This window comes from Eptatretus burgeri, chromosome 16 (genome assembly GCF_056783735.1).
Source record: "Eptatretus burgeri isolate ZD-2024b chromosome 16, Ebu_testis_v1, whole genome shotgun sequence".
NCBI classification, from domain to species: Eukaryota; Metazoa; Chordata; class Myxini; order Myxiniformes; family Myxinidae; genus Eptatretus; species Eptatretus burgeri.
Genome location: NC_140976.1, coordinates 2,546,980 through 2,573,799, shown reverse-complemented (window position 1 = coordinate 2,573,799; position 26,820 = coordinate 2,546,980). Strand labels below are relative to the sequence as shown.

The following is a 26,820-nucleotide window of genomic DNA, read 5'->3' as shown; positions in this document are numbered from 1 at the left end:
ATTTTTTTTTTTTTGATCTGGGTTCTTTTTGGGTTTTTTTTTTTCTTTGTTTGTTTGAATAAGGCTCACTTGGCCGTGCCTGGATGGGTTTGAGAGTAGAGGAGTAGTAGCTGAAATGTGAATCCTGTCCAGGTTCCTCCTGATGACTTCAACTTTGCTTTTTGCTTGTTTGGGTTCCTTATGATTACTCCAATGCAGGACTGTACCTATTTGGTCCTATTTCCTGTACCTATTTCGTGTACCTGTACCCATTTCCATTTGATTTGAAATTAATTTATTTTAATCCCATTCTAAATTAAATTCAATAATAATCGGTCATGGGTCAGGGTCAGGTGTCCAATCAAAACGGGACGTCTTGGTACCCAGTCATCATTGCCAGCAGTTATAAAGTGGCAGTTCTAGTTATGTCTCTAATTAATTACGTAACACACCAGTACACAAACGCCACACAAAATACACCACACAAAACTACACAAACACCACATAACATACCACACAAAACAAGTCCTAGTGAGGGTTTGCAATCTCAGATTGCTCTTTTTCATGTTTTTAAAAGCTTTCAGGATCTGCCCTCATAAACAGTTTACTTTTCACGTTACATACATCTCAAAACAAACATTTTGTCTTACAGTATTTGGGGGTTCACCCAGTGACTATATAGGTGATCAAAGGAATTCCATATTATTGATTCATAACACTTGTAGGCATACTATAGGTAAGGCCCTGACCACAAGAAAGAATTAATGAAATTATTTTTTTTAATGTTTGACTTTTTTTTGTATGCATCGTCGAGGCACGTGGAAGAGCTAGTTCGCCAAGGTGGAGAGGATGACTGGAAATTTGGAAGGAGAATGGCTTGGGTTGGGGTCGTGGTGGTTCGTGGAGGGAAGAATAAGATTGAAGAGGATGTAGAAGTTGGTTCCACAGGTGGAAAAAAAGAAACCAATGAGTGGATGTGAGCAGTGATCCTGGATTTAGGTAGTTTCACCAGAAAGGGGTTGATGGTGAACCGTGTGCCCCCAACAGAAACCGGGGTGGAACAAAGCATGAAAGAGCAGAGTGTGCAAGACCAGAGACGAGGCGGTAGAAGACAGAGAGACCACCAACCTGTCTGCAATGGCGAAATGATAAGTTTGGGCAAAATACGAATATGCAAAAAAAACAAGACGAAAAACAACCCCTCATTGTGGTGGATGGTTAACGGTGTGGGAAACCAGCAAGTGTAATGAAGCTCACAAATAAGAAACAAACACCTCTCATTTCCCTTCGCAGCTTCCCTTCGCAGGGCAGCTCACCGGATGATGGGATTGGGGCAAAGCCTTCGGGACCCCCAATCTTTGATAGGAGGGAAACCACGGGGTAACATCCCTGGGTCAGATTGCGGGAGAGTGTGTCGGAGTGGTGCTGAGGTGTCGTCCACCAGACGGCGGTCTCCTTGGGTTAACCTGAGGCGGTCCCTTCGGGTGGGTGCCTGGAATGTCCTATCCCTAAGAGAGGATGATCACCTGTCTCTGTTATCATCTGAGCTCAAGCGTTTGGACATCGGGATTGCAGCTCTCTGAGGTTCGGAGACCGGATTGCGGCGAGATAATGGTGGGTGGTTACACCTACTATTGGTCTGGTCGCTCTGATGGTTACCATACCCAAGGAGTTGCTGTAGCTGTGTCCAATAAGCTGACCCCAATGATAATTGAGGTAACACCGGTCAACGGCGTATTATGAGATTAAGGATTCGTCACTCCTTAGGTGTCATTTCCCTGGTCTCTATTTATGCTCCGACTGAGGCGAGTGATCTTACCGTGAAGGATGCATTCTACGCCACACTCGAGTCTGTGGTTGATCAGTGCCCCAGACGAGATACACTTCTAGTCTTGGGGATTTCAATGCATCGACTGGAACTGATAGGGATGGTTATGAGGTGTGTGTTGGTCCCCATGGGTCAGGAACTATGAACCAGAATAGCACTAAAGTTCCTTGACTTTGCAGAAGTCATGGACTTAGGGTGGCTGGTTCATGGTTTCAGCGCCCGCAAGCTCATCGCTGGACTTGGTATTCCAACGCTGGCGGTGTGGCAAAGGAGATTGACCATGTCCTCATTGACGGTCGTTGGAGGATGATCCAGAACTGCAGGGTCTACCGGAGTGCTCAGTTCCTCAATACTGACCACAGGCTTGTTGTAGGAACTCTAAAGCTGCACCTTAAATCCTGGAGAATGGTACCATCCCAGCCTAGGCTGGATGTTGCCAAGCTCAGGGATGAGAGAGTAGCTGAGGAGTTTGCGAACAGGCTGAGTGGACACTTGGGGGGTCTGGGTGCTTTGGGGGGTCCTGAAGAGTTGTGGAGCGCCTTCAAGACCACCGTCCTTGATGTTGCCGGTGGATGCCTTGGAGTTCACCGCAGGGCAAAGAAGAATTTTGTCTCTCAAGGGACACTGGATACCATTGACCAGAGTCGCAGGGCCAGGCTGAATGGCAGAGCTGAGCTGTTCAGGGAGCTGAGGCGTAAAACTGTACGTGCACTGAGGGTGGACAAGGAGGCCTATGTGCGAGGAATCTGTGAGGGGTAGAGCATCACCTGTGGACAGGTGATTCTCGTCCCGCTTACAGGGGAATTCGGTCATTACGTTCATCCAAGCCCATCCCTCGGAGCACTGCAGTTCGAGCAGAGAGTGGTAGGCTCTTGACAGAGGAGTCTGAAGTGAAGGCCCGCTGGGCCGGTTACTTTGAGCGGTTGTACCAGGCTGATCCCCCAGCTGTCGAGTTGGACGTCAAGGGTGTTACAATCCCTGTTGCTGACCCTCGAATCAACTGTGGTCCACCATCGCTTGTGGAAACACGAGCTGCGGTGAACCAGTTGAAGCGGGGCAAAGCTCCAGGGATCTGTGGCATCCATGCTGAACTTCTCAAGGCTGGTGGAAATGCTGCACTCGCGTCGTTGCATGCAGTTTTGTGCTCTGCCTGGAACACAGGCATCATCCCAACTGACTGGAAGAGGGGCCTTGTTGTCCCTCTCTGGAAAGGGAAGGGTGATCGCCAAGACTGCAACAACTACCGAGGGGTGACGCTGCTCTCAGTGCCGGGCAAGGTCTTTGCTCGGATAATTCTTGATAGGGTTCGCCACCATCTGCTTGAGCACCAGCGTCCAGAGCAGTCAGGCTTTACGCCAAAGAGGTCAACGATTGACCGTATCCTTGCTCTTCGTGTCCTCACTGAACGCAGACGAGAGTTTCGGCAGGGGCTGCTTGCAGCCTATGTTGATCTCTGTAAAGCGTTCGATTCAGTGAATCGGGATGTCCTCTGGAGGATTCTTGGTCTTCGTGGGGTGCCACCGAAACTGATCGATCTGATGTCTGAACTCTACTCTGGTACTGAGAGTGCTGTGAAGTGTGGTGGTACCGCCTCTGACTTATTTCCAGTTGTTACTGGAGTTCGTCAGGGATGTGTACTTGCCCCCACACTTTTCAGCACTTGTATGGACTGGATTTTTTGGAGGATGTCGGAGAGATCAAGTTGCGGTGCATCGTTTGGCAATGTCAAGATCTCGGACCTTGATTTTGCAGATGATGCAGTCATCTTTGCGGAGACTTTAGACATCCTCTTGGGGGCCCTCGAGGTGCTGAATGAGGAGTCGGAGCCGTTGGGATTACGGATTTCTTGGGTCAAAACAAAGATCCAGGCTATCGGTGACATCTTGGATGCTGCTGTCCTGTCTGTGTCTGTTTGTGGTGAGGATGTTGAGGTCGTGGATAGATTCACTTACCTTGGCAGTGATATTCATGTCTCCGCAGGTTGTGAGCCGGAGGTCAATAGACGTCTGGGTCGGGCCTGGGGAGTCATGGATTCACTGGATCATGGGGTGTGGCGCTGCCGGTACCTGTGCGGGAGGACGAAAGTCCGAGTCTTCAGGTCCTTGGTACTTCCAGTCTTGCTCTATGGGTGCGAGACTTGGACTTTGACCAAGGATCTGAGACGGAGACTTAATTCCTTTGGTACCAGGTCTCTTCGGAGAATCCTTGGCTATCGCTGGTCGGATTTTGTGTCCAACGAGCGGTTGCTGAGAGAGACTCGGATGAGATTTGTTACCTGCATAGTCCGTGAGCGTCAGCTGCGGCTGTATGGACGTGGCTCGTTTTCCTAACGCTGATCCTGCTCACCAGATTCTCTCAGCGAGGGAGTCTCATGAGTGGAGGAGGCCAGTGGGCCGACCACGTGCCTCATGGTTGCAGCAGGTTGACCATCATCTCAAGGAGATGGGGATGGGCCTGGCATCTGCCTGGGGGATGGCCAGACGGAGGCCCCTGGAGTACCGGCGGAAAGTGGACGCAGCGACGCGCTGTTCTGGCACATGCTCCCATACCTGACCTGACCTGACCTCTCATTTCCTCCTGTACCAAGTTTCAGTTCTCTGTTCACCACACCTTTCACTACCCACTCATTGCATCTCCACACGACAAAACCAATCACATCAATGATACAATTCTTGCAATCGTGTGTTGGTTTCCCCACAGGGCAGATGTGTGCGTCTAGTGCTGTAGTAAGGTGAGTTGTGGTTTACCATTCCTTGCCTTTAGCTATGACCACTGGATAGCTCTGTGAGCGAAAAGAAGTCCAAGTGTGGAAGTCCTTCCCTCCGGTACATAACCTCTACCCTTGCCAAGACATCCAGACTACCTCCTCATGGTGCACCACGGTTACAGTGCTCAAGGCCACTGGCTAAATGTCTGGAGGATCTCAGAGTAGGTTGGTACCCTAGACGTGTAGTGTGCTCAGTCTTTCGGTGCGAGGACATGCTTTGGCACTCACCAACCTAACCAGGGCAGGTGGAACTCTTTAGCCTTGGTGGGCAGTCCACATAAGAGAAGGAAATAGATTGCATATCCGCCTGCTGCCTTGCAGGGCATGTCTCTTTAGCCAAAGGCTAGGCCCACAGCTGATACCGTGGTGGTGTCAGGAAGGGCCAGAAAAACATGCCTCAAACATGCCTTTTGGTGTGACTGGGACCCGAGTTTGCACATCCCCATCTCAGTTAGTTGCTGTGGTGACACTGGACAGTGTTGCTGCATTGTCCAGAGGGTACAGAGTGTGTGTGTCTTAGGCAGCAACTTACCGCTTGACAGTACAGGAGCCCAAACCCAGTCGTAGATACTGGGAGGCTGCTCTAACAGCAGGCGAATAATACCCTGTCGTGCATGGATGGGTGTCCCTGAAGTGGGCTGGGGTGGGTCACTCACGAGGCCACTGGAATGCTGGTGTTATGGTATCAGGTCATGTAAGAATGCTGATGTCTGGGGTTGAAGTGGCATGTACCATGGGCGTGGCTTTTATACTTAGGTTTCCTCACTTTCCTCTTCTTTGAAAGATATGGCTGTACAAATTACAAATGAGAACAAACCTGTCATGCATAAAGCACCCACTCGGCATGACAGGATAGGTATTGGAGTTGCTCGTCTGAATGTTGGTAGTATACGTGGTAGAGCTGGTGAGACAGCAGAAACTTTGAGCCGCAGATAGTGGATGTATGTTGTGTGCAAGAAACACAAGGTGGGGATGTAGGGTTGGGGGGGAGGGGGTGGGTGGTGCTGTGAGAATGGTCACAGGTAGAAATGATAGTTACAAAATTATTTTGGATGGCTTCATGTTGTGGAAATCAAGGCATTTAGGATCAGTGGTATCTCCCACGATGAGGCTGAGTCTTTGGGGTCTCTCACTCTCTCACCACAGGCAGGTCGGTGGTCTTTCTGCCTTCCACCATCTCCTCTCCGGTCTCGACCCGTCCCCCCCCCCCATATTTCCGCAGGGCGCTCAAGGTCCACCAGCAACCGCCTTCTGGTAAAACTACCAAAATCAAGAATCACTGCTCACCTTCACTATTTCATTCCTCTTTTTTCCCACCTTGAAAACAAACTCACACACTCTCTTCAATCCCACTCTTCCCTCCAGGTATTCAAAACAGTTGTTCACCACCATGTATAGGTGTAAGAATAGTAGAGATTGGGGATGCTTTAGATATGGTCGTCTGCAACACAGTGTTTAAGAAGAGGCCGAGCAGACTGATCACTTATGAGTCAGGAGATATTAAGAACCAGATAGACTACTTTCTAGTTCAGAGATTAGATAGGAAGTTGGTTAAGGATGTGAAAACAATAGGTGGTGAAGAATGTGCCCTGCAACATCGGCTGCGAGTGTGATGTAAAGCGTTATGTAAAGTTAAGTTGGAGTAGGGAAAAAATGAAACCTTTTCCATACTCGCAAGGAGAAAAGTATGTAAACTGAGAGACCAGAATGTAAAGGAACATTTCTACAGGGAACTTTTGGAAATGGATCTTGGAATCTCCATGGTAGGAGAGGATGTCAGGAATTGTTGGGACTCTTTAAAAGATGGGCTGCTGTATGCTACTGATAAGACACGTGGCTGGTCCAAGAGCCCAGCTAGACATGACTACATGGTGGTGGAATAATGAGGTGGATCGGTCGATTTAAGAAAAAAGGATGGTTTAGGATTTGGAAAAAGCGAGGGGATGTCAAACGTAAAGTGGCTAAACGTAGGGCAAGAAGGGAGGCTTACAAGGCTAAAAAATTAGTACAGGATTCACTTCAGATGTGATAAATAATGCAGATAGTCGAGGGGAGGTATTTAGGATAGCAGAGCAAATGATCGGATAAAATAAGGATCTCATAGGAGAACAATGTGTGAAGGATGATATATGAAATGTACTGGTTGACCATGGGGAGATGAGAAATGCTTGGAGGAGTTGCTATGAGCACCTGCTAAATGAGCAGTTTCCTTGGAACGGGGGTATTCTGGAGACAGTAGAGCCGGTGCATGGCCCACCACCTGCGATAAAGAATGAATGGGTAAAGAAAGCCATCGATGAAATGAAGAATGGTAAAGCGGCAAGCAGCACTGGCATCTGGTGATATTGGAGTGAATTGAATCACTAAATTGGTAAACACAGTTATTTGGGAGACAACTATCCCAGATAACTGGTTGAAGAGTATAATGGTGAATATTTATAAAAGGATGATGCCTCAGTAGGGAGGAACTATAGGGGTCTGAAGCTGCTGGACCATGGAATGAAAGTGGAAGACAGAGTCAGAGATAAATAGATAAGACAGAGTGTTAATATACATGAAATGGAATTTGGTTTCATGCCAGGAAGGGGCACGATAGAGGCAATTTTAATAGTTGGGCAATTAGAGGAAAAAAATATCTGGGGAAGAAGAAACAACTGTACTTTATATTTGTGGATTTGGAGAAGGTGCTTCATGGGGTGCCTCGGGAAGTGGTGCAATGGTACGTGTTGTACGAATATGCAAAGGTACAAAGTGGTGCAACGAGGATTGATTAGTTAGGGTAGTTATGGTGATGTGTGACGGCTCACAGAGGAGTCTGAAGTGAAGGCCCGCTGGGCCGGTTACTTTGAGCGGTTGCACCAGGCTGATCGACCAGCTGTCGAGTTGGACGTCAGGGGTGCTACAATAACTGTTGCTGACCCTCCAATCAACTGTGGTGCACCTTCGCTTGTGGAAAAACAGGCTGTGGTGAACCGGTTGAAATGGGGTAAAGCTCCAGGGATCTGTGGCATCCATGCTGAACTTCTCAAGGCTGGTGGAAATGCTGCACTCGTGTCGTTGCATGCAGTTCTGTGCTCTGCCTGGAACACAGTCATCATCCCAACTGACTGGAAGAGGGGCCTTGTTGTCCCTCTCTGGAAAGGGAAGGGTGATCGCCAAGACTGCAACAACTACCGAGGGGGTGACGCTGCTCTCAGTGCCGCGCAAGGTCTTTGCTCGGATAATCCTTGATAGGGTTCACCACCATCTGCTTGAGCACCAGCGTCCAGAGCAGTCAGGCTTTACACCAAAGAGGTCAACGATTGACCGTATCCTTGCTCTTCGGGTCCTCACCGAACGCAGATGAGAGTTTCGGCAGGGGCTGCTTGCAGCTTATGTTGATCTCTGTAAAGCGTTCAATTCAGTGAATCGGGATGCCCTCTGGAGGATTCTTGGTCTTCATGGGGTGCCACCAAAACTGATCGATCTGATGTCTGAACTCTATTCTGGAACTGAGAGTGCTGTGAAATGTGGTGGTACCATCTCTGACTTATTTCAAGTTGTTACTGGAGTTCGGCAAGGGTGTGTACTGGCCCTCACACTTTTCAGCACTTGTATGGACTGGATTCTAGGGAGGATGTCGGAGAGATCAAGCTGCGGTGCATCGTTTGGGAATGTCAAGATCTCTGACCTTGATTTCTCAGATGATGCAGTCAGTCATAATTTCCTTATTCTCCTTTAAACTCAATCGCTCCATATTTTCTAATCACTAACTAATACTACACCATTCATATAACAAAATACAATATTACAAAAACACTTGTGACGTAAACGAAGAGGAACACCGTTCTGATGTTGCACCCGGAACGGAAGCAGCTTCATACACATCGAAACTTAAAATCATAATTGTCTTGAGGTATTTATGAAACCTCCCACCCACCTTAGGACACCGGCTAGGACCCCAAACTTCCACCGAAGGTTTGGCATGGCTAGCCACAAAACTGAGGGAGTAGTTTGGGGATGGATAGACAGACACTCCTGCTTCATCATATCGATTCCTAGATAGCAGGGTGTTGTCAAACACAATCTGATTAACATTCCCTTTTAGTATGACATAACCATAAAACACCTTCAATTACTGCATTAAAAGGGGTTTTAGTATAATCTCAAACTCGAGTTTTTAAAAAATCATTTTGGCCTGCTGACAATTTGCATGACCCTTTGACCTCTGAAGACCCGGAAATTAAATTTATTGCCAATCGATTATATTGCACTTCTACTTTTGTTAATGAATGATTCTACAAAATGATTAATTAATGATTTATTAATGATTAATTAATGATTCTTCTACAAAATGATTTGAGCCTGAGACGCAGGATCAAAATGAAGAGAATGAGTACGAAAAAATACACGGGAGTGAGCACTTAATACAAAGAACAATCACCACAAACACAGAACATAAAATCTATGGTAGCACAAACGAATCCATCCATCTACTCTCTATTGGGACCATAATCTGTACAGAGCGTTGGTGCTGCCTCAGCCGTCTCCTTGGCTATTGGGCACAATCCTGGACGGGTCACCACTCCGACACAGGATACCAGCGTATTGGCACTCGTTTTGCGGACCTCAGAAGGATGACAGGCAGAGTCAACCCCACCTGGTATTAATTCAACAGCCAAAGGGGATTTTAACTCAGGACCCGAGGATACCAAGCCCACCACCCTAACCATTAAGACAAATGAATCCAGAACGGTTACTTATCTTTTGATCTTTTTGGAAGGAACTCTCTCGGAGGAGCAAGAGAAGCGACCACGACCCGGACACCGGAAACGGAAACTAGTTCAATGGGGTTTGGTCTGTTTTGGGAAGGCCTAAGTCACATTTGCCACGGCGGCCGTGGGGTCTCCAAAATCTACGGCCACTAGCAATTATACGGCGGCCGCAGTATTTCCACGGTCACACAATGTAGCAGTCACATATGTTTTTATTTTTCAGGGAGCCGCACGGCATATTTATAAATTGTGGAGACCAAAAACGTGGGGGTGCCGTACGGTCTTTGATTTGATGTCGCACGGTGACCTTAGGGCGTTCCTGCGGCGGCCATAGAATTTTCAAGGCAGACGCAAGGTAGCCTCAAGGTGACCGCAAGGCGACCGCAGGGGGGCCCTAAGGCGAACGTGCGGCCAGACGGACGGTAACGAGTGGGTTCATTTTTTATTTTTTACCAGTTTTTTTTTTTTTTTTTTTTTCGGCTTGTCAAATTGCTACGGCGAACGTAGACATGAAAAAAAGTTATAACTCCGCGTTATAATTCCACGGCGACCCCTACAGCCTGTAAAGGATAGCCAAACGGCGTAGGGCCACCCTGAGGCCACCGCAGAAACTCTGCGGCCGCCGCACGTTTCTGTCAATTCAGAGCGCGTACGGCCGCCGTATCCTCGCCGTAGAGCAAATGTGACTTAGGCCTAAGGAATCCATTAGATACACAGCACATTGTATGAAGTTCAAAATGGAAACAAGGACAAGGTCATTCATTTTTTATGTGCTCGAATGATGATGTGATTTATGTGAGAGTGGTACATTGAGGTTAGCACCTTAAATTGAGGGAGTAAAATGCAGATCACGTTTCGCAGGGTCGTGAACACCATACGGGATACATGATTTGTTTGATATTTGGCAATTTATGGTAAAACCACATCAGGTGAGTCAGATATCAAGATGATAGAGGGCAAGAGTGTGAGTGTGAGTAGAAACAAACCGGTTTGATGGCTGGAGTTGAGATTGATGAGTCGGTGAGCATGGGTGATGATGAACTCGAGTACAGCTGCCTGGGCTCGCACCTCAAAAAAAGCTCGACTCCCAATCACTCCCGACTCAACTTCTCTTGACCTGGGATTGCAATAGTTCATCATCATCAGCGATGAAAAATGTTATGCAAGTGGAGCAGCAATCTTCGTACAGGCTTTTTCCCAGCATATTGTAAAAAATAATGATGTTGTGGAAATGTTGAAAATTCTCCAAAGCATTGCAGGAGTTAATGGCGAGAAGAAGGGGAATGAGAGCACACTTTCTTAGGAAAACTCTTCAGGCCTCACCCTTCACTTCTCTCAAAAAAACCACAACAGTTCATGAGCATTAATGCAGTGTTAGATTGGTGAGTTAAGGGGTGGCATGAAAAGTGAAGTGTGAGGGGAGTATGGTTTGTGGGTGGTTGGGGGGGGGGGTAGGATGAGGGTCAGTACCGCAACAGGTTTGGAGCCCAGACAATGGCCAGGTTCCGAGCATCCATGCTGGTAAGGTTGGACTGTGAGGCCATGAAGGACAGGTGGGAGAGCAGATAGCAGAAGGTCCTTGGAAAGAGCAGCAAAACAAAAACAATACAAAAACAGAACATGAGGAACTGCCTGGAATTAGACAATCACAAACACAACAAAGAAGGTTTATCCAAACACTGAAGCACTCAAAGGATACAGATTATATTAATGTCTATGGATCAACTCTGTTCCCCACTATTTTGGAGGAATAGAGTTAATTCAGACATGAATCTCATGTCTCTGTTCCCCACTGTTTTTTCCCTTCCCTCTCACACCCCTCGTCTCCTGCTCCCCTTGTTGTATGTTCTGTGTGTTAGCTCTCATACGAGTCTCGACATTGTATACAAAAAAAACCCCCAAAAATGGGATGGCCAAAAAATGGCAGAATATCTCTGCTTTTAACCTCGTCTCCTATGGTCCTTGGCTCTCGGCTCTCGTCTCTCCATCCGACACACACACACGCACACGCGCACACACACACACACACACACACACACACACACACACACACACACACACACACACACACACACACACACACACACACACACACACACACAGACCCCTCCAGGATGTACAAGGTCGACCAATAACCCTTTCCTGGTTAATCTCTCACTCTTGTTGAATTGCCTTCTGGGGACATTTCAATCCTACTCTTCCCTCCAGAGCTTCAAGCATGTGGTTCACCACCATCTCATCTCATCTCAGCCTCCATTCCTGTGAATGGAGGGAATAGCCAATCAGCTCTCACCGAATCAGCAAAACCCAGGTGGCAAGGATTATATAAACAATTGACCCCTCCCACACTTCTCTAGCCGAAGAAACTGCATGAAGCAACCCAAGAAGACCGAAACAAGGTAAGCGCTATGCTGTACGAACCCTTCCCAGAGTTCCTCAACAACTATAAAGACGTTCACACGCAACAATCCCAATGTTACACACCCCTCAGCGACCGGACCGGTTTCATCACTCATTGGCGAATCATCAGGGATGTCGTAGACAGCAATGCATACCAATGAGGCTCCCAAGCATGTACCAGGTGCAAACGTCAAAAGCAAACCCTAACAAACAAATCTACAAATAAACTCACCCACATCTCTCACCTGTGAATAGAGGGAATAGCCAATCAGCTCTCATTTAATCGACTAAACTCAGGTGGCTCGGATTAAAAAACAAGTGACCCTCCCCACACTCCTCTAGCCAATCAAAATAAAGACCAATTACTGTACCATAGTCCCAAGAAGGAAGCAAGACATAACAATACACACACACACACACACACACACACACACACACACACACACACACACACACACACACACACACACACACACACACACACCTCCCCCCTGCCCTTCTCTGTCTCCGTCTCTCTCCCTCTCTTCCTATTCATTAATTCCCTTGTTTTTTCCCTTCCCTCTCACACCCCTCGTCTCCTGCTCCCCTTGTTGTATGTTCTGTGTGTTAGCTCTCATACGAGTCTCGACATTGTATACAAAAAAACCCCCAAAAATGGGATGGCCAAAAAATGGCAGAATATCTGCTTTTAACCTCGTCTCCTATGGTCCTTGGCTCTCGGCTCTCGTCTCTCCATCCGACACACACACACACACACACACACACACACACACACACACACACACACACACACACACACACACACACACACACACACACACACACACACACACACACACACACACACACACACCCCTCCAGGATGTACAAGGTCTACCAATAACCCTTTCCTGGTTAATCTCTCACTCTTGTTGAATTGCCTTCTGGGGACATTTCAATCCTACTCTTCCCTCCAGAGCTTCAAGCATGTGGTTCACCACCATCTCATCTCATCTCATCCTCCATTCCTGTGAATGGAGGGAATAGCCAATCAGCTCTCACCTAATCAGCAAAACCCAGGTGGCAAGGATTATATAAACAATTGACCCCTCCCACACTTCTCTAGCCGAAGAAACTGCATGAAGCAACCCAAGAAGACCGAAACAAGGTAAGCGCTATGCTGTACGAACCCTTCCCAAAGTTCCTCAACAACTATAAAGACGTTCACACACAACAATCCCAATGTTACACACCCCTCAGCGACCGGACCGGTTTCATCACTCATTGGCGAATCATCAGGGATGTCGTAGACAGCAATGCATACCAATGAGGCTCCCAAGCATGTACCAGGTGCAAACGTCAAAAGCAAACCCTAACAAACAAATCTACAAATAAACTCACCCACATCTCTCACCTGTGAATGGAGGGAATAGCCAATCAGCTCTCATTTAATCGACTAAACTCAGGTGGCTCGGATTAAAAAACAAGTGACCCTCCCCACACTCCTCTAGCCAATCAAAATAAAGACCAATTACTGTACCATAGTCCCAAGAAGGAATCAAGACATAACAATACACACACACACACATATACACACACACACACACACACACACACACACACATATACACACACACACACACACACACACACACACACACACACACACACACACACACACACACACACCTCCCCCCTGCCCTTTTCTGTCTCCGTCTCTCTCCCTCTCTTCCTATTCATTAATTCCCTTGCTTGTTGTGTCCAACTCTGCATCAACGACCCAAATGTCAATGTATTGTCTTTTTACCCTATGTCACCTCACTCTTCCATGAGCCTCCATCGTGTATCAGAAAATGGTATTTACTTTGCACATTGTAAATGTGTTATTTCAGTCCAAACCCTAACACTGTACAATGCAAACTACTCATCCTTCACAGGGATAGGCCACGGGGTCTGTCATGGCCAAATTATATTCACATTCTACCTCATTAAATGTACCAATTTAAAACAACTACTGAACACTAAATTTATTAGGTTATATCTCCGAAATAAGCTCATGGAGTGGGTCCCAGTGTCTGGCCATCCGTTCATTCATATGTACGTCCGTTAACATTTGACGGAAACATCTTCTTCTCCACAACTGCTTGAGTGATACGGGCAAAATTTGGTACAATGCTTCAGGACAGTAAGCTCTCGTGGTGTTGTGCTCCCCATCCGGATCCACCAATTTGAAGTGTGTTAAAGGGGGATTTGTCCTAAATATTGGTATTTCATTCAAAAATCTTTTTCTCAGACACCGACAACCAGATCCACACCAAACTGATCATATAGCTTCGTAACCATGCTCTAACCTAAAGTTGTGCTCCCCATGGCCATATAATCTCCCCTGGAAAGGGGGCCACGGCCTCCCTCCCCTAATCCCTCATATTCACTGAAAGATATTTTCCTCACAAACGACATGACCGATATGGAGCAAATTTGGTAAGACACATCAGAACAGTAAGATCTCATGCGGTTGTGCTCCCCTTCCAGATCTACCCCCGAGAAGAGGATGAAAAGGGTGATTTCGCCTCAAATTCAGGTAATCAAGATAAAAATCTCAGAAACCGATGGCCAGATGCAGACCAAACTCTTTATAAAACATAAGGACCATGCCCTCAACTTAAGTTGTGCTCTCCATGACTGTACCAATTCAGGAAGGGGGGCCATGGCTCCTTCCCCCAATCCCTCATTTTCACCCCGTCTGTTGGAGAAATAACCGTCAGTCCCCCACAGGACTATTTTGTTTTACCGTATCGGAGTCTGCTTTAAAGGTCCCATGACACCTAAAAGTACTGAAATTGCATATATATATATATATATATATATATATATATATATATATATATATATATATATATATATATATATATATATATATATATATATATATATATATATATATATATATATATATATATATATATATATATATATATGTCCTATAGGAGTTTTCCATCGTGATTTCAAATCTAACAATGTTTTTTTCACAATACTCGTTCTGTAAAATGTAAAATTAAAAAAACAAACCTCTTCGGGAACGCCCCTAAAAATTCTTCTGAAAGGGGCGTAACCCACATGACGTCAACTGCAGGATGACAAAGGCTGCACGTAAATTACTCGGGTTGGTGGTCTACGTGATTCTATTGGCTTTCTGTGTGTTTCAACATTCGATTGATCGACTCAATCGCTTCGTTCATTTCTGCTTTAAAAAAAAAAATCAAACATTTGGTTTTGAATAAGGATGACATGGACTTTGATTTGTCTGGGAGCGACAGTGAGTATGAGAGAAATGAAGGATTTTGGTCTGAATCAGATGGAGAATTGTTGGATAACGTAGTCGCGGGAGGTGAAGTTCAGGCAGATGGAAATGAAATACGGCCTTAGCAGTTCGAGCCCGAGGTAGAACAAGCAGAGGAAAATGGCGATGAAATTCCCAGAGTTAATTATGATCGGGAGGACATCGAAGGAAGATTTGACAATAACAACTGGTTAGACAAAATCCTATTCGTAATTCAATAATGTAAATTCGACTTGCATACTGCTCGATATCAGAAATATTTTAGTGAGGTGACGTGACCAGCGCAGCGCAGCGGACATGTTGGTCCGCGGCAAATTAATCACAAGCAAGGCTGGCCCATATCATCGGCCGTATCTCTCCGCGCATAAAACGAAGCAATCTCGCTGTCCGGATACGGTGAAATCTTGTGTGCAGAACACACCTTGCGACACAATTGTCTCGAGTAGTCAGATAAATCTGACATTCTGTTGCATTTTTATTCATTTTATTCCTACTGTCGTCATGTAGCACCAGTATAAAACAATGAAGAAAAGAGAATAATAAAAGAAAGCTAGAGCACGTCAGATTTATCGGCCTAGTCGGACGGACGACGGATTTATAAGACGAGTCTAGACTCTAGAGTTGACAAGTAACTTGTATTAGCATGCACACAATGTATAAGTCAATGCGTAAGAGTCCCAAGGCGATGAGGCCGTGTAAAAGGACAGATAAATTTGTCTTTCATAGTTGTGCCAACATATTTTTCCCTGTTCATTTATTACAGCATTTTGGCTAATTGTTAATGAATAGCAAGCCAATGGAAGCAGTACCTTCACTTTAGAATAAACCCATGTGTGTCGAGTGCAGCCATACCTGGCTTGCATGTATGTGGAATCGTACCTATCCCAGCAGGGTGGTTTCAATGAACAATTCAATAAGCTGCAAAATGTGGGTGCAGGTTTTTCACATTGTTTGATTTTAAAATTATCTCCTTGCGCCTTGAAATGATGCAATATTAATCTTTAGTATTTTACTTGTATGTCCCTGTAAGTTACATTTTTAATGGAAAGGTTCAACAGTAAAATTTTATATTTTGTGGACATGGTATAGCCCTTTATTGTGCATACATGTATTGGATTTGTACACGACTACGACAAGGTAGTAAACGGATAAATAATTGCCTCGTGATTGTTGTGCATACACGGCTCAGAAACAGAATTTATTTTCCGCGAAACAATCACAGGAATTAAGACGATAAGTGAGATAGCAAACACATGTGCACAATGCATTTGTATGTACTTTATACGGCACACGACATCTCGAGTCAATCCACTCTGTGCGAGTTTCTGCAGATGACGCCAACGCTGCGGTTCGCTGAAGTCAACTTTTTTAAGGGGCGGGGCATAGAAAGTTGTGAAAAGCACCAGAAATGTTCGAAATATTGGTCTAATTATCCCATTTTTTATTTTAAAAAAGAAACATGGGTGATTTCTTCACTAGGAAGGTCAAGTTAATATATAAATAACCAGAAAGCTTTGAGTGTCATGGGACCTTTAAAGAAGCACCCTGCTGGCACGACACCAAAACAACATTTTTTGGAGTAAGTTTGATCTCTTTCGCATTAAACACAGAATCACGAAACTCATCGGTGAGGACAAGACTAAGTGAAGGACAGAACCGACGGTGGTATATATATATATATATATATATATATATATATATATATATATATATATATATATATATATATATATATATATATATATATATACATATACATATACATATATATATATATATATATATATATATATATATATATACATATACATATATATATATATATATATACACATATACATATATATACATATATATACATATATATATATATATATATATATATATATATATATATATATATATATATATATGAGAACACATAATGAGGATCGAAATAAAAAGATGAAAAATGAAAAATAAAAATAAAAAAGAACAATTTCTGAGTCACCTGTAGTGAGGCGGAGGAAGCTGTTCAATCGCCACCTTCGTTTGCCTCAGCTGATCCTCCTCCGATCCTGCAGCCACCGCTTCCTAGAAGGTTACAGTGTAGAACTGTGCTGTACAGTGTGGCACAGCAGCATACAGTATGACATTTCAGGCTCGTGCACACTACCTGACATATCAAATTAAAGTGCAGTACAATAGAAGGCATTTCATCATTCTGAGGAAGGTGAAGGGGTGAATGGTAGAGACAATGTAGGCATGAGGACATACGGTAAAGTAATGGTATAGAGGGTAAGTGAGCAGGGGGTTTGGTAGCTCGCGGAAGTAAAGCTTGCACAGCGAGCTGACACAGTGGATGTCCAGGCTGTAGGGTTCAGATGTAAGGTTGGGATTCATCTCAGAATCAAATTCGTGTCTAAGGGGAAAATATTTGAAAGAGAGAAAGAGAAAGAGAGAGAGAAATAGAGAGAGAGAAAGAGAGAAAGAGAAATAAAGGTAGAGAGAGAGAGAGAAAGAGAGAGGAACAGAGGGGAAAAGAAGGGGAGAGAGGGGGAGAGAGGAGGAGAGAGATAGAGATAGAGATAGAGATAGAGATAGAGATAGAGATAGAGATAGAGATAGAGATAGAGAGAGAGATATCAGATCATTGAGTTTTCGACAACAGGATGTTACCAAAAGAGTAAATTGATTCACAAACATCACAAACACGACTCATTCAGTGTCTGTGCACCTGACTATCGTTGATTTATCAATTCTCCTCTTGCATAATTGTCTATTTATTTTCCTTTCGACAATGTACAAAACAGACATTTTTCTTGGCCTGATTGCCATCACAATCTCAAGTTCGGTTTGTACGTGGCAATAAGATACACCTGTCGGCAGAAAATGCAACTTGCAGTGATCTGTTAGTAGTGCGCGTGGAGGCAGCCATGCATTTGTAGGTCCTGAATGGATCCCAAATGAATCATTACATCACCTATTTCACAGCCAATCAAGAACTGTAAAACACTATTTGGGCATTTTCACTTTTACAAACACATGAAACGACGGAAAACCCTTGTGTGAACCGTGCTACACTTCAAGCTGTTCCGGCAAGGTGGAACATAGAATGACTTGTAAAAAAAAAAAAGTAAAAATGCTCAAAGGTACCTTATGGAAGTTTTGATTGTAAGGCTCAACTTGAAGAATGAATAATTGAATCTCAATCAGATGAACCGATTCCCAGTTTATGAATTTTCACTTTGATCATTTAATTTCCTTCCACTCATTTAGTATAGTAGTGTCGCTGGTGGTGCAATAGTGGGTGGTATAGGCCCTTCCACTCGGTCATGCATCTGGTGATGCATCCCTACTCGTGGTCTGTCATACCCCCATTAACCCTCCCTAATTCAACCTTTTTTACCTGTAGGTTACCATGTTTCCTCCACTCCACTTTTCCTGTTCATTCATCCCCTTGCTTGTTTTGTCTACCTGTGGCTCCACTATCAGGTTGTTGACATTTACCGTTCCATGAGCCTCAATATTGTTTAAAAAATTACCATATTACCAAGCAAGTAAAGTAGGTATCAAGGTAATTCTTCAGGTTGAGATTACCGCAGGACCGATGAGAATTCAAAAGACGTTTCTAAAAGGTGTAATAAAAATCACCAATAGGCCGCTGTCTCACCGGAGGCGTTGCAAGTTGGAGGAGGAGCCGGAGTGGCGATATATACCATCGACGAGTCCCACCTTTTCCAAGAACTCACAGCAGCAAACAATCACACGGGGAACTGAAATTGGCACGTCAATCAAAAAAAAAAAAAAACCACAATCAGCCACAATCGCATGAGGAAGTACAAATATAAGTGATGTCGGAACTGAACAAATATCCAACGTGAATAAATACCATAATTAATGTGAAAGACAGTTAACACATTCAATGAAATTAGTCTCACTCACATGAGGCAAACATGTTTAACAAATAAAACCAAGATTATTACGAGTGCATGTCGAAAAGCAATCCCTTCTACTCTTTTTCTCCAAAACAGGTAAAGATGTTCAAATGAAACAGCCAGATACTAACATCAATCTTTATTCTACCATGGTGCAGTACATGTTTATTTCTCATTATGATTACCACTGAGGTCCACACATACAGTATCTTCCAACATTTGAGTAGTTTTGTGATGCCATCGCAGTGGAACTGTGCATCTTGTTGACTTAACAGGCACTTCACAGCGGCCTTGACGGCATCGCCTGAAGAAAAATGTTCTCCGTGAAGGAAAAAAAACTTTAGTTTGGGATGCAAATCTGACGGAGCGAGGTCAGGGCTGGTGACCCTGTGTGGTGGTACTCCATTGACCGTCTCTTACTCTCATTTTCATAATGGTGCACTCAACTCATTTCCAGTCAGTAATCCCAACTCTCATCTGCAGCGCTTCAAGCTTTAAAGCACTGACAACATTGTGCTGCCTTCTGACATCTTAACGGATGCAGCACTGACACATTTTGTGTCAGAATCACGAAACTTCGCACTCGGTGGTGGGAACAACTAATGTGTGGACTGCACTTTGTTTTGTTTGAATAGCTTTACCTGGATTACTTTTATACATGCCATCATACTATCAATACCATGACAACGATAACAGGATCTTCAGCATGGAGACCTTTTTCTCCGGAATTCATGAGATGCTCCCCGAGGTCACAGCCAAACAGGCGTTCCTTAAGAATGCCGCGCCGGCGCAGGGTCGAACGTGGCGGTCGAGCCCCAAAGAACCCCCTCAACAGCAGCGCCACCTTGCTCCTGTACACTGAACATGAGAGGTCGTAAAAACACAAAGTGAATTCCTTCCGAGGCGCATTGTCCTGAAACCTCACGGAGTGCCTTTTCATGAATACAGCACAATGCGATGCCAATGGTGAGCTTCAACCAATTTTATCCTCTCCCGACTCCATTTATAACTCAGTGATGCCTTCATTTTTTAAATGTGAATATTCCCAACCACAACCAGTTTTTGTTTTGAGTCGTGTGGGGTCCACGGTGTCCTTCCCAATTCCATATCCAGGCGATGCATGACATCATCGCCGCCGCAAAAAGAAGGGAGACTCATTACGCCGTTTGTTTGTTAATTGCCGGAATGCTTCGGATTTCGGCAATTATGTTGGTCGGTTGTGTGTGTCATTCTGTGTGTCTGTCTGTTTGTTTGTTATCTTGCCAAAACGAAGTTTTTGCAAGATATGTTAGTCATCTTGTATGTTTTTTTTTTTGTTTGTTTGCTTTTTTTTTGTTTGTCTGTAATCACGTATAAAAAAATTCTGCAGAGCACAGTTATCATTGGAAATTTTTGTAACTTCGCATATCAGAGGCCTATAGAGGTCCCTTTCAGCACATAAAATTTTGAAGGTCAAGGTCAAAGGTCAAGGTCACTTTGTCGCAAATCAGGGGAGTCGACGAAACCCTTATTTTTTGAGTAATTTTGATCGGATCGTCTTTAAACTTCATGGGAATATACTTATTGGTCTGGCGCTCAGCTGATTAATTTTTGGTGACGATTGGCCTTAACCTTCATGGTTAACGCCAAAGGTCAAACATATTTGACCCCAAGGTCAAATTTTCAAGTTTTAGGAACCATATCGTGTAGTACCTCAAATTGAACACCTCGATGAGTGCTTTCTAGATATGTCAAGCTTGAGACATTATGATGTCATTTGGTGACGTTATGAGGCAAACGCATATTTTTCATGGTTACTCTGTAGAACGATTCTCATCGGAATCTCTGGTAGGCAGATATTCCTCAAGGAGTCGCTCCTGGTGGATAGCAGCTCTGTTCGCCTCAGTGTGACCTTAAAGAAGTCAGACGTGGTCACCTTTTGGCAAGATACGGGTCAACCTGCGGGTGACATTGGTTTATTTGTTTGTTTGTGTGTTTGTTTACCCTGTAGCAGCCACACCGTTTCAGCGATCATGACCAAACTGGATACAGACGTCGGCCATGGTCCAACTTAGACACTTGTCATTTTTGGTGAATCTTGGTCAAAGGTCAAGGTCAAGGTCACCGAAAAACCGAAATTCTTATTTTCGCAATAACGTCCGCTAAAATGGTCGTATCGACTTCAAACCAAATCCAAAATGTGCATCTTCCAATACTGCATCCAACCATATGTCTCATTGGGGTGTCACACCAACACCCTTCTTAGCGGTCGGGGGTCGAATGTCAGGGGGGTCAGGTCAAAACTTTCAAATTGCGATAAAAACGCCATTTCAAGTTCGAATGACTTCCAAGTTATGATCATGACCAAACCAAGTGCGATAACTCATTAAACTGTAGCACTATCGACTTACAAGAACCAAATTGATTTCCAGGTTTTTATTTTTTCAGAGATCATGGAGACATGACAAAGTTATTCCGGCAATTCCTTGCTCAACGAGCAATTTCATTTGTTTGTTTGTTTGTTTGTCTGGGCGATATCTCAGCCATCCATTGAGCTGGGAAGCTGAAAACTGGGGACAAAAGTGAAGAGTTGATTTGACAAAAACAGTATTTTTTTTTATTTTTTTTTGATTCATCTATTAATTGAATTACTTAATTGCTAGTGCGGGCCCGTAGGTGCGGGCCCGTAGGTGCGTGCCAGTATGTGCAGCTTCATTCCTTCGCTCTCGTAAAAGACGACTGGATTGGGGCATCGTTTCAATTAGATCAGACCAACCATATCATAAATGGCCATAACTTGGGAAACATCTGGGAAACATACTCAGGTCCCCAGCGTCAATTGTGACATCATATCAAACGAAGAAGAAGAATTGTGATGCCCCTCTCTCTCGCCTCCCCTCTCTCGCCCCCACTCTCACCCCCTCTCCCGTCCCCCTCTCTTGAATTGTGACTCCCCCTCTCTCCCTCCCCTCTCTCACCCCCCTCTCTCGCCCCCCTCTCTCGCCCCCTCTCTCGCCCCCTCTCTCGCCCCCTCTCTCGCCCCCCTCTCTCGCCCCCTCTCTCGCCCTCCTCTCTCGCCCCCTCTCTTGAATTGGCAGTAACTTGGGAACCGCTCGTCCGATTAATATTAAACCTTGAAAAGGCCCATCCACGGGTCCCCAGCAATATTCCTGGCAAGTTTCAATCAGATTGGACCGTCAATCGTGCAAAAATAAATAAATAAATAAATATTAATTGTGATGTCATTCGTGACGTCATAGCACCGTGTCTTGTCATTGGTCGACAGATAAATGGCCGTAACTTGGGAACCGCTCGTCCGATTGATATCAAACCTCGAAAAGGCACATCCGCAGGGCCCCGGCAAGTTTCAATCCGATCGGACCGGCGGTCGTCGAGAAACTGCGGTCATATAGACACACACACACACACACACACACACACACACACACACACACACACACACACACACACACACACACACACACACACACACACACACACACACACACACACACACACACACACACACTGCTGGAATTATCGATAGAAGATTATAGATATATTAATTACTTTTTATTTTCTTTCTCATCTGGGCAATATCTCAGGCACCTTTTGAGCTGGGAAGCTGATATTTGTACATGACAGTGAACAAGTGATTTGGCTATTAAGGGTATTTTTCATAAATTGATAAATCAATTAATTGATTCATTATTAATTTTTCAATGAATGACTTAATTTTCAAAAAGTTACAGATTCGGATGAAACGGTGGTGGTTTTGGTATGCTATTAGCCAATTGATCAAGAAATTAAATATTTTATGATTATTATTTATTTATTTTAATTATGCAATTAATCATTTAATTATTGCACTCTGCTCCCTCCCAATTCCATCTCCATGTGTTGCACGGCGCCATGGCCGGGCGCCAAAGGCACCCCGGCAATGTCCCGCGCTGGCGGATTTGTGATTTATTTATTTGGCATGCGGGCGGTGTACTTTAAATGTACCTCCGCATGTTTTTAACATTGTTTCACAACCGATGAAAACGTAGCAACAGCAAGCGTCAGCAGTGTGGGATATCAGTATCAATGACATTGAGCAAATGAGGGATTTGGTACGGTGTGAAGCAGAAGCTGAACATGAAGGAAGGAACCTACCAGGGCGAACAACAAGGGGCCCAGGCACCGAACAAGGGCTTCCTTCTTCAATCGGCTCCACACACTCCCCAGGGAAAAAGCCAACCTAGAACACCACCATCATTGTTGTTGAATACACATTGAACCTGCTGATCATTCAAACTCTTGAAGTTCTTACAGCAAATCTGATAATGGGAAAAATAGATCTGCATGATCATTTGGAGGAGGGGATGGGGAAGAAGTTGAAGTGATAAAACAACAGATAAAAATTCATCACGCCTGTGCACGCGCTCTAACTCATCACCACAATTTGTCTAACCCCTACCCTCGCACACACTCTCTCTTTCATATGTGCAGTCTCTCTAACCCCCACTCTCACTCACTCAGTATATATATATATATATATATATATATATATATATATATATATATATATATATATATATATATATATATATATATATATATATATATATATATATATATATATATATATATATATATGAGGAGTTTGCGGAACAGAGCGCTGGGTGAGCGAGCGATCCAGGTGCCATACTGGGGCATTCATAAAGGCCAGGCCAATAAAAACTTGCACATACAGATAATGTCTCACCTCACACATAAGTAAGCTGTCTTCTCCCATGTTCTATCTCTCTTCCAATCATCTGCTTTAGATGCAAAAGGAGCTCGGTGGGGGCAAGTCCCAAAGAATCGTTCTTTTAAGGATGACCTCACTGACATGCACCTCTTTTCAGTTTCCTCCTTGCACCTTAACCGCACCTCACCGGCACCCTCACTCACACCACTTCAAATACGCACCTTAGACACCAACTAGTATTATTCCTCTTTTACCCCTCTCTCAGGGATTGTGCAGCGAGGGCTCGTCAACCCTGCTGTGCTTGTCAAATGCTTTTGAGCCAAAGAGGTCGCAACCACCTCATCCTTCTCCTATATCCTACAAAAGGGGCGGAGCCAGCGGGGGGTGAAGGGTCAGAGGCAAAGGACCAAACACCCCCCCCCAACCCAATAAAGGGCGGGGCTGAGGCCCCGTGAATTCAGTTCGCCTGGAGTTCGCCTGGAGTCTGGGTTCGTGGTCCAGTTGAGGGGAGTTCGTTTGGAGTGGAGCTCAGAGTGGAAGTCGGGGTTGGAGCCTGGAGTCCAGCCAAGCCTGCAGTGCAGTGCAGAATTGTGGGTCGGTGGAGGCAGCCAGAGAGAAGTCGCCAGCCAGCAGCATAACGGTCCGAGGTGATCGGGCCCCGGGATGGTCCGAGCAACGCTGAGGAGTGAGCGGGCTCTTAAGAGAGCATCAACTCCAAAAGAGCAAGGCCCGTTCGCTCCTCTGAGGCGTCGTCGGCTAGGCCCGATCGACCAGGCCACACGGCAAGGCCTGGACCAACCGAGTCGCCATTACACCAGCTACCGTGTTGACGACGAGACATCGAGGGTCGCCCAGCGAGTCACCACGAGGGTGGCAGGTAACCTGCACGGTCTCACGGAGCTCCTTCGGTCTCCACAGCTCCGCGGAACATTAAAGGCCTACGGCCCTGTTCTCCCTCTCTTTTTCTTTCCTGGGTTTTTTCATGGAAGTCTGTGGCGCCTTGTCCACGAAGTAGAATTGTGGTTAAGTGCATGTACAGAATAAATAGACAACGGCTGTAGGTCTTTTTGCTCGTGTCCTTGTCCCTTACCCCCATTTCTTCATTGACTGCATGCGTGTGAAATAAATGTCATTGTTTGAATATTCACCAGCTCGTTGCGTCCCTTCCTCCATTGAATTGCCATAATTGCATTCGGAATAATAGCTGGCTTTTAATAGCCGATAAGATAATCGAGTCCGACGGGGCTTGGCGATAATAAACCGCTCGGCAACCGCAACCGGCGCGAGCTGCTTGAAGCGGCTCGTGCCCGTACAGGTCCCATCGAGGTGTAAATCCCCGGCATTTCTGTCTGCGCAAATACTCAGGTAAATCGACAATTCGGCAATCAACCCTGTCGCGCGTGGACAGAAGAGTTGGCTGATTTACGGTGTGGTTAAAAAAATACACCCGTAGCTGGATTTTGGCGTTGATCCAGAAGCTACGACTGGATTGCCACGCTCGGTGGGCACGTGCGGCCGCGAATTAGCGAAAAGCGGTCGCCCGTACGCCGGCGCGGTTAGAACCACAACTATATACATATATATATATATATATATATATATATATATATATATATATATATATACATATATACATATATATATATGAACCTGGTGTTGGCGCAGTGGTTCGGGCAGCGGCTTGGGACCCAAAAGGTCCTGAGTTAAAGCCCCGTTGGGCCACTGAATTAATATACACTAGGGGGTTGACCCAGCCTGACATCCTTCCGGGGTCGGCGAAATGAGTACCAGTGTATTGGGCCCGGTGTATGCCCCGGTTAGAATAGGTGTACCATATCCCTCTGTGTCGTATGAGGCGACCAGGGTTGTGTCAGGAAGGGCATCCGGCGTAAAAACCTATGCCAAATCATTATGCGGACAATAAAACGGATTTCCATACCGGATCGGTCGAGGCCCGGGTTACCAACGACCGCCACCGGTACCGGTGGTCAGCAGGGTACCAGTGGAAATTGTGCTACTGCTGGGTGAAGGAGGAGAAGGAGACGGGGAAGGCGGGTCCAGAGGCAGTGGGAGAGGAGGGGGAAGGGTAGAAGTGTGGAGGTGAGAGCTGGAACTCTGAATGTTGGGACGATGACTGACAAAGGGCGAGAGTTGGCTGATATGATGGAGAGAAGAAAGGTGGACATACTGTGTGTGCAAGAGACCAAGTGGATGGGGAGTAAGGCTAGAAGCATTGGAGGTGGTTTCAAACTGTTCTACCATGGTGTGGATGGGAGGAGAAATGGTGTCAGGGTAATCCTGAAGGAGGATTATGTCAAGAGGGTATTGGAGGTGAGGAGAGTGTCGGACCGAGTGATGAGTGTGAAGTTGGAAATTGAAGGGGTGATGATGAATCATCATCAGTGCATATGCCCCGCATATGGGGTGTGAGATGGAGTATAAAGATTTCTGGAGTGAGTTAGATCTGGGTGTGCACTGCCGCTCACCACGTCTCCACAGGGCGAATCCCCCTTACCTGTGGCTAATATTTTAAACCACCCATTAGCCACTGTGGCTAATAAATGTTTTAGTGTTTTTTTTTTTTTTTACCAGTTTTAGACGAATTTTTGGTGATTTTAGCACGGAATTCAACCTTCGTTGAGACGGCCGAGGCGGCCGCCATTTTGTATGTTTTGATTACGGGAATCACGCGTGATTTCGTACAAGCTTATATATACTAACTTTATTAGTTCTAAACTAGTTTCTAGTAAAAAATAAAAATAAAAAATAAAAATAAAAAATCGACCGAAATTACACATGATTCCCATGATTCTCGTCTCAAAATTTTATTTTAATTTTTTTTTAAAAAAATAGTTTTTTTCCGGAATGATTCGGCATGATTCGGCGCTACATGCTTCGTTGGGTCAGTGGTTGCCAGGTGAGTTTTGACACAATCAGTAATAGTACCTGTAGTAGAACGAGTTTGTTTGGATGAGAGAGTTTGTTTGGATGAGTGAGTTTGATGGGTGACTTTGGTTGGTTGGATAAGTGAAGTTGATGGGTGAGATTGGTTGTATGAGTGAGTTTGATGTGTGACATTGGTTGGAAGTGTGAGTTTGATATGTGAGATTTGTTGGATGAGTGAGTTTGATGTGTGAGATTGGTT

The 26,820-nt window shown here is 45.0% G+C and overlaps 1 protein-coding gene across 11 annotated transcripts in view; it reads right to left on the bottom strand.

Annotated features, from left to right (window-relative positions):
* LOC147010332 (rho GTPase-activating protein 32-like) overlaps positions 1-26,820 on the bottom strand; it is a 65,096-nt gene that overhangs the window by 16,527 nt on the left and 21,749 nt on the right. For all 11 annotated transcript variants that reach the window (XM_085858991.1, XM_085858994.1, XM_085858993.1 and 8 more), the window contains exons 11-17: positions 23,099-23,183; positions 19,679-19,822; positions 18,700-18,802; positions 17,304-17,448; positions 17,038-17,120; positions 10,799-10,906; positions 10,315-10,445 (exon numbers count right to left, since the gene is read on the bottom strand). In XM_085858991.1, the coding sequence (XP_085715117.1) occupies positions 10,315-10,445; positions 10,799-10,906; positions 17,038-17,120; positions 17,304-17,448; positions 18,700-18,802; positions 19,679-19,822; positions 23,099-23,183 (799 nt within the window). The remainder of the gene's footprint in view (positions 1-10,314; positions 10,446-10,798; positions 10,907-17,037; positions 17,121-17,303; positions 17,449-18,699; positions 18,803-19,678; positions 19,823-23,098; positions 23,184-26,820) is intronic.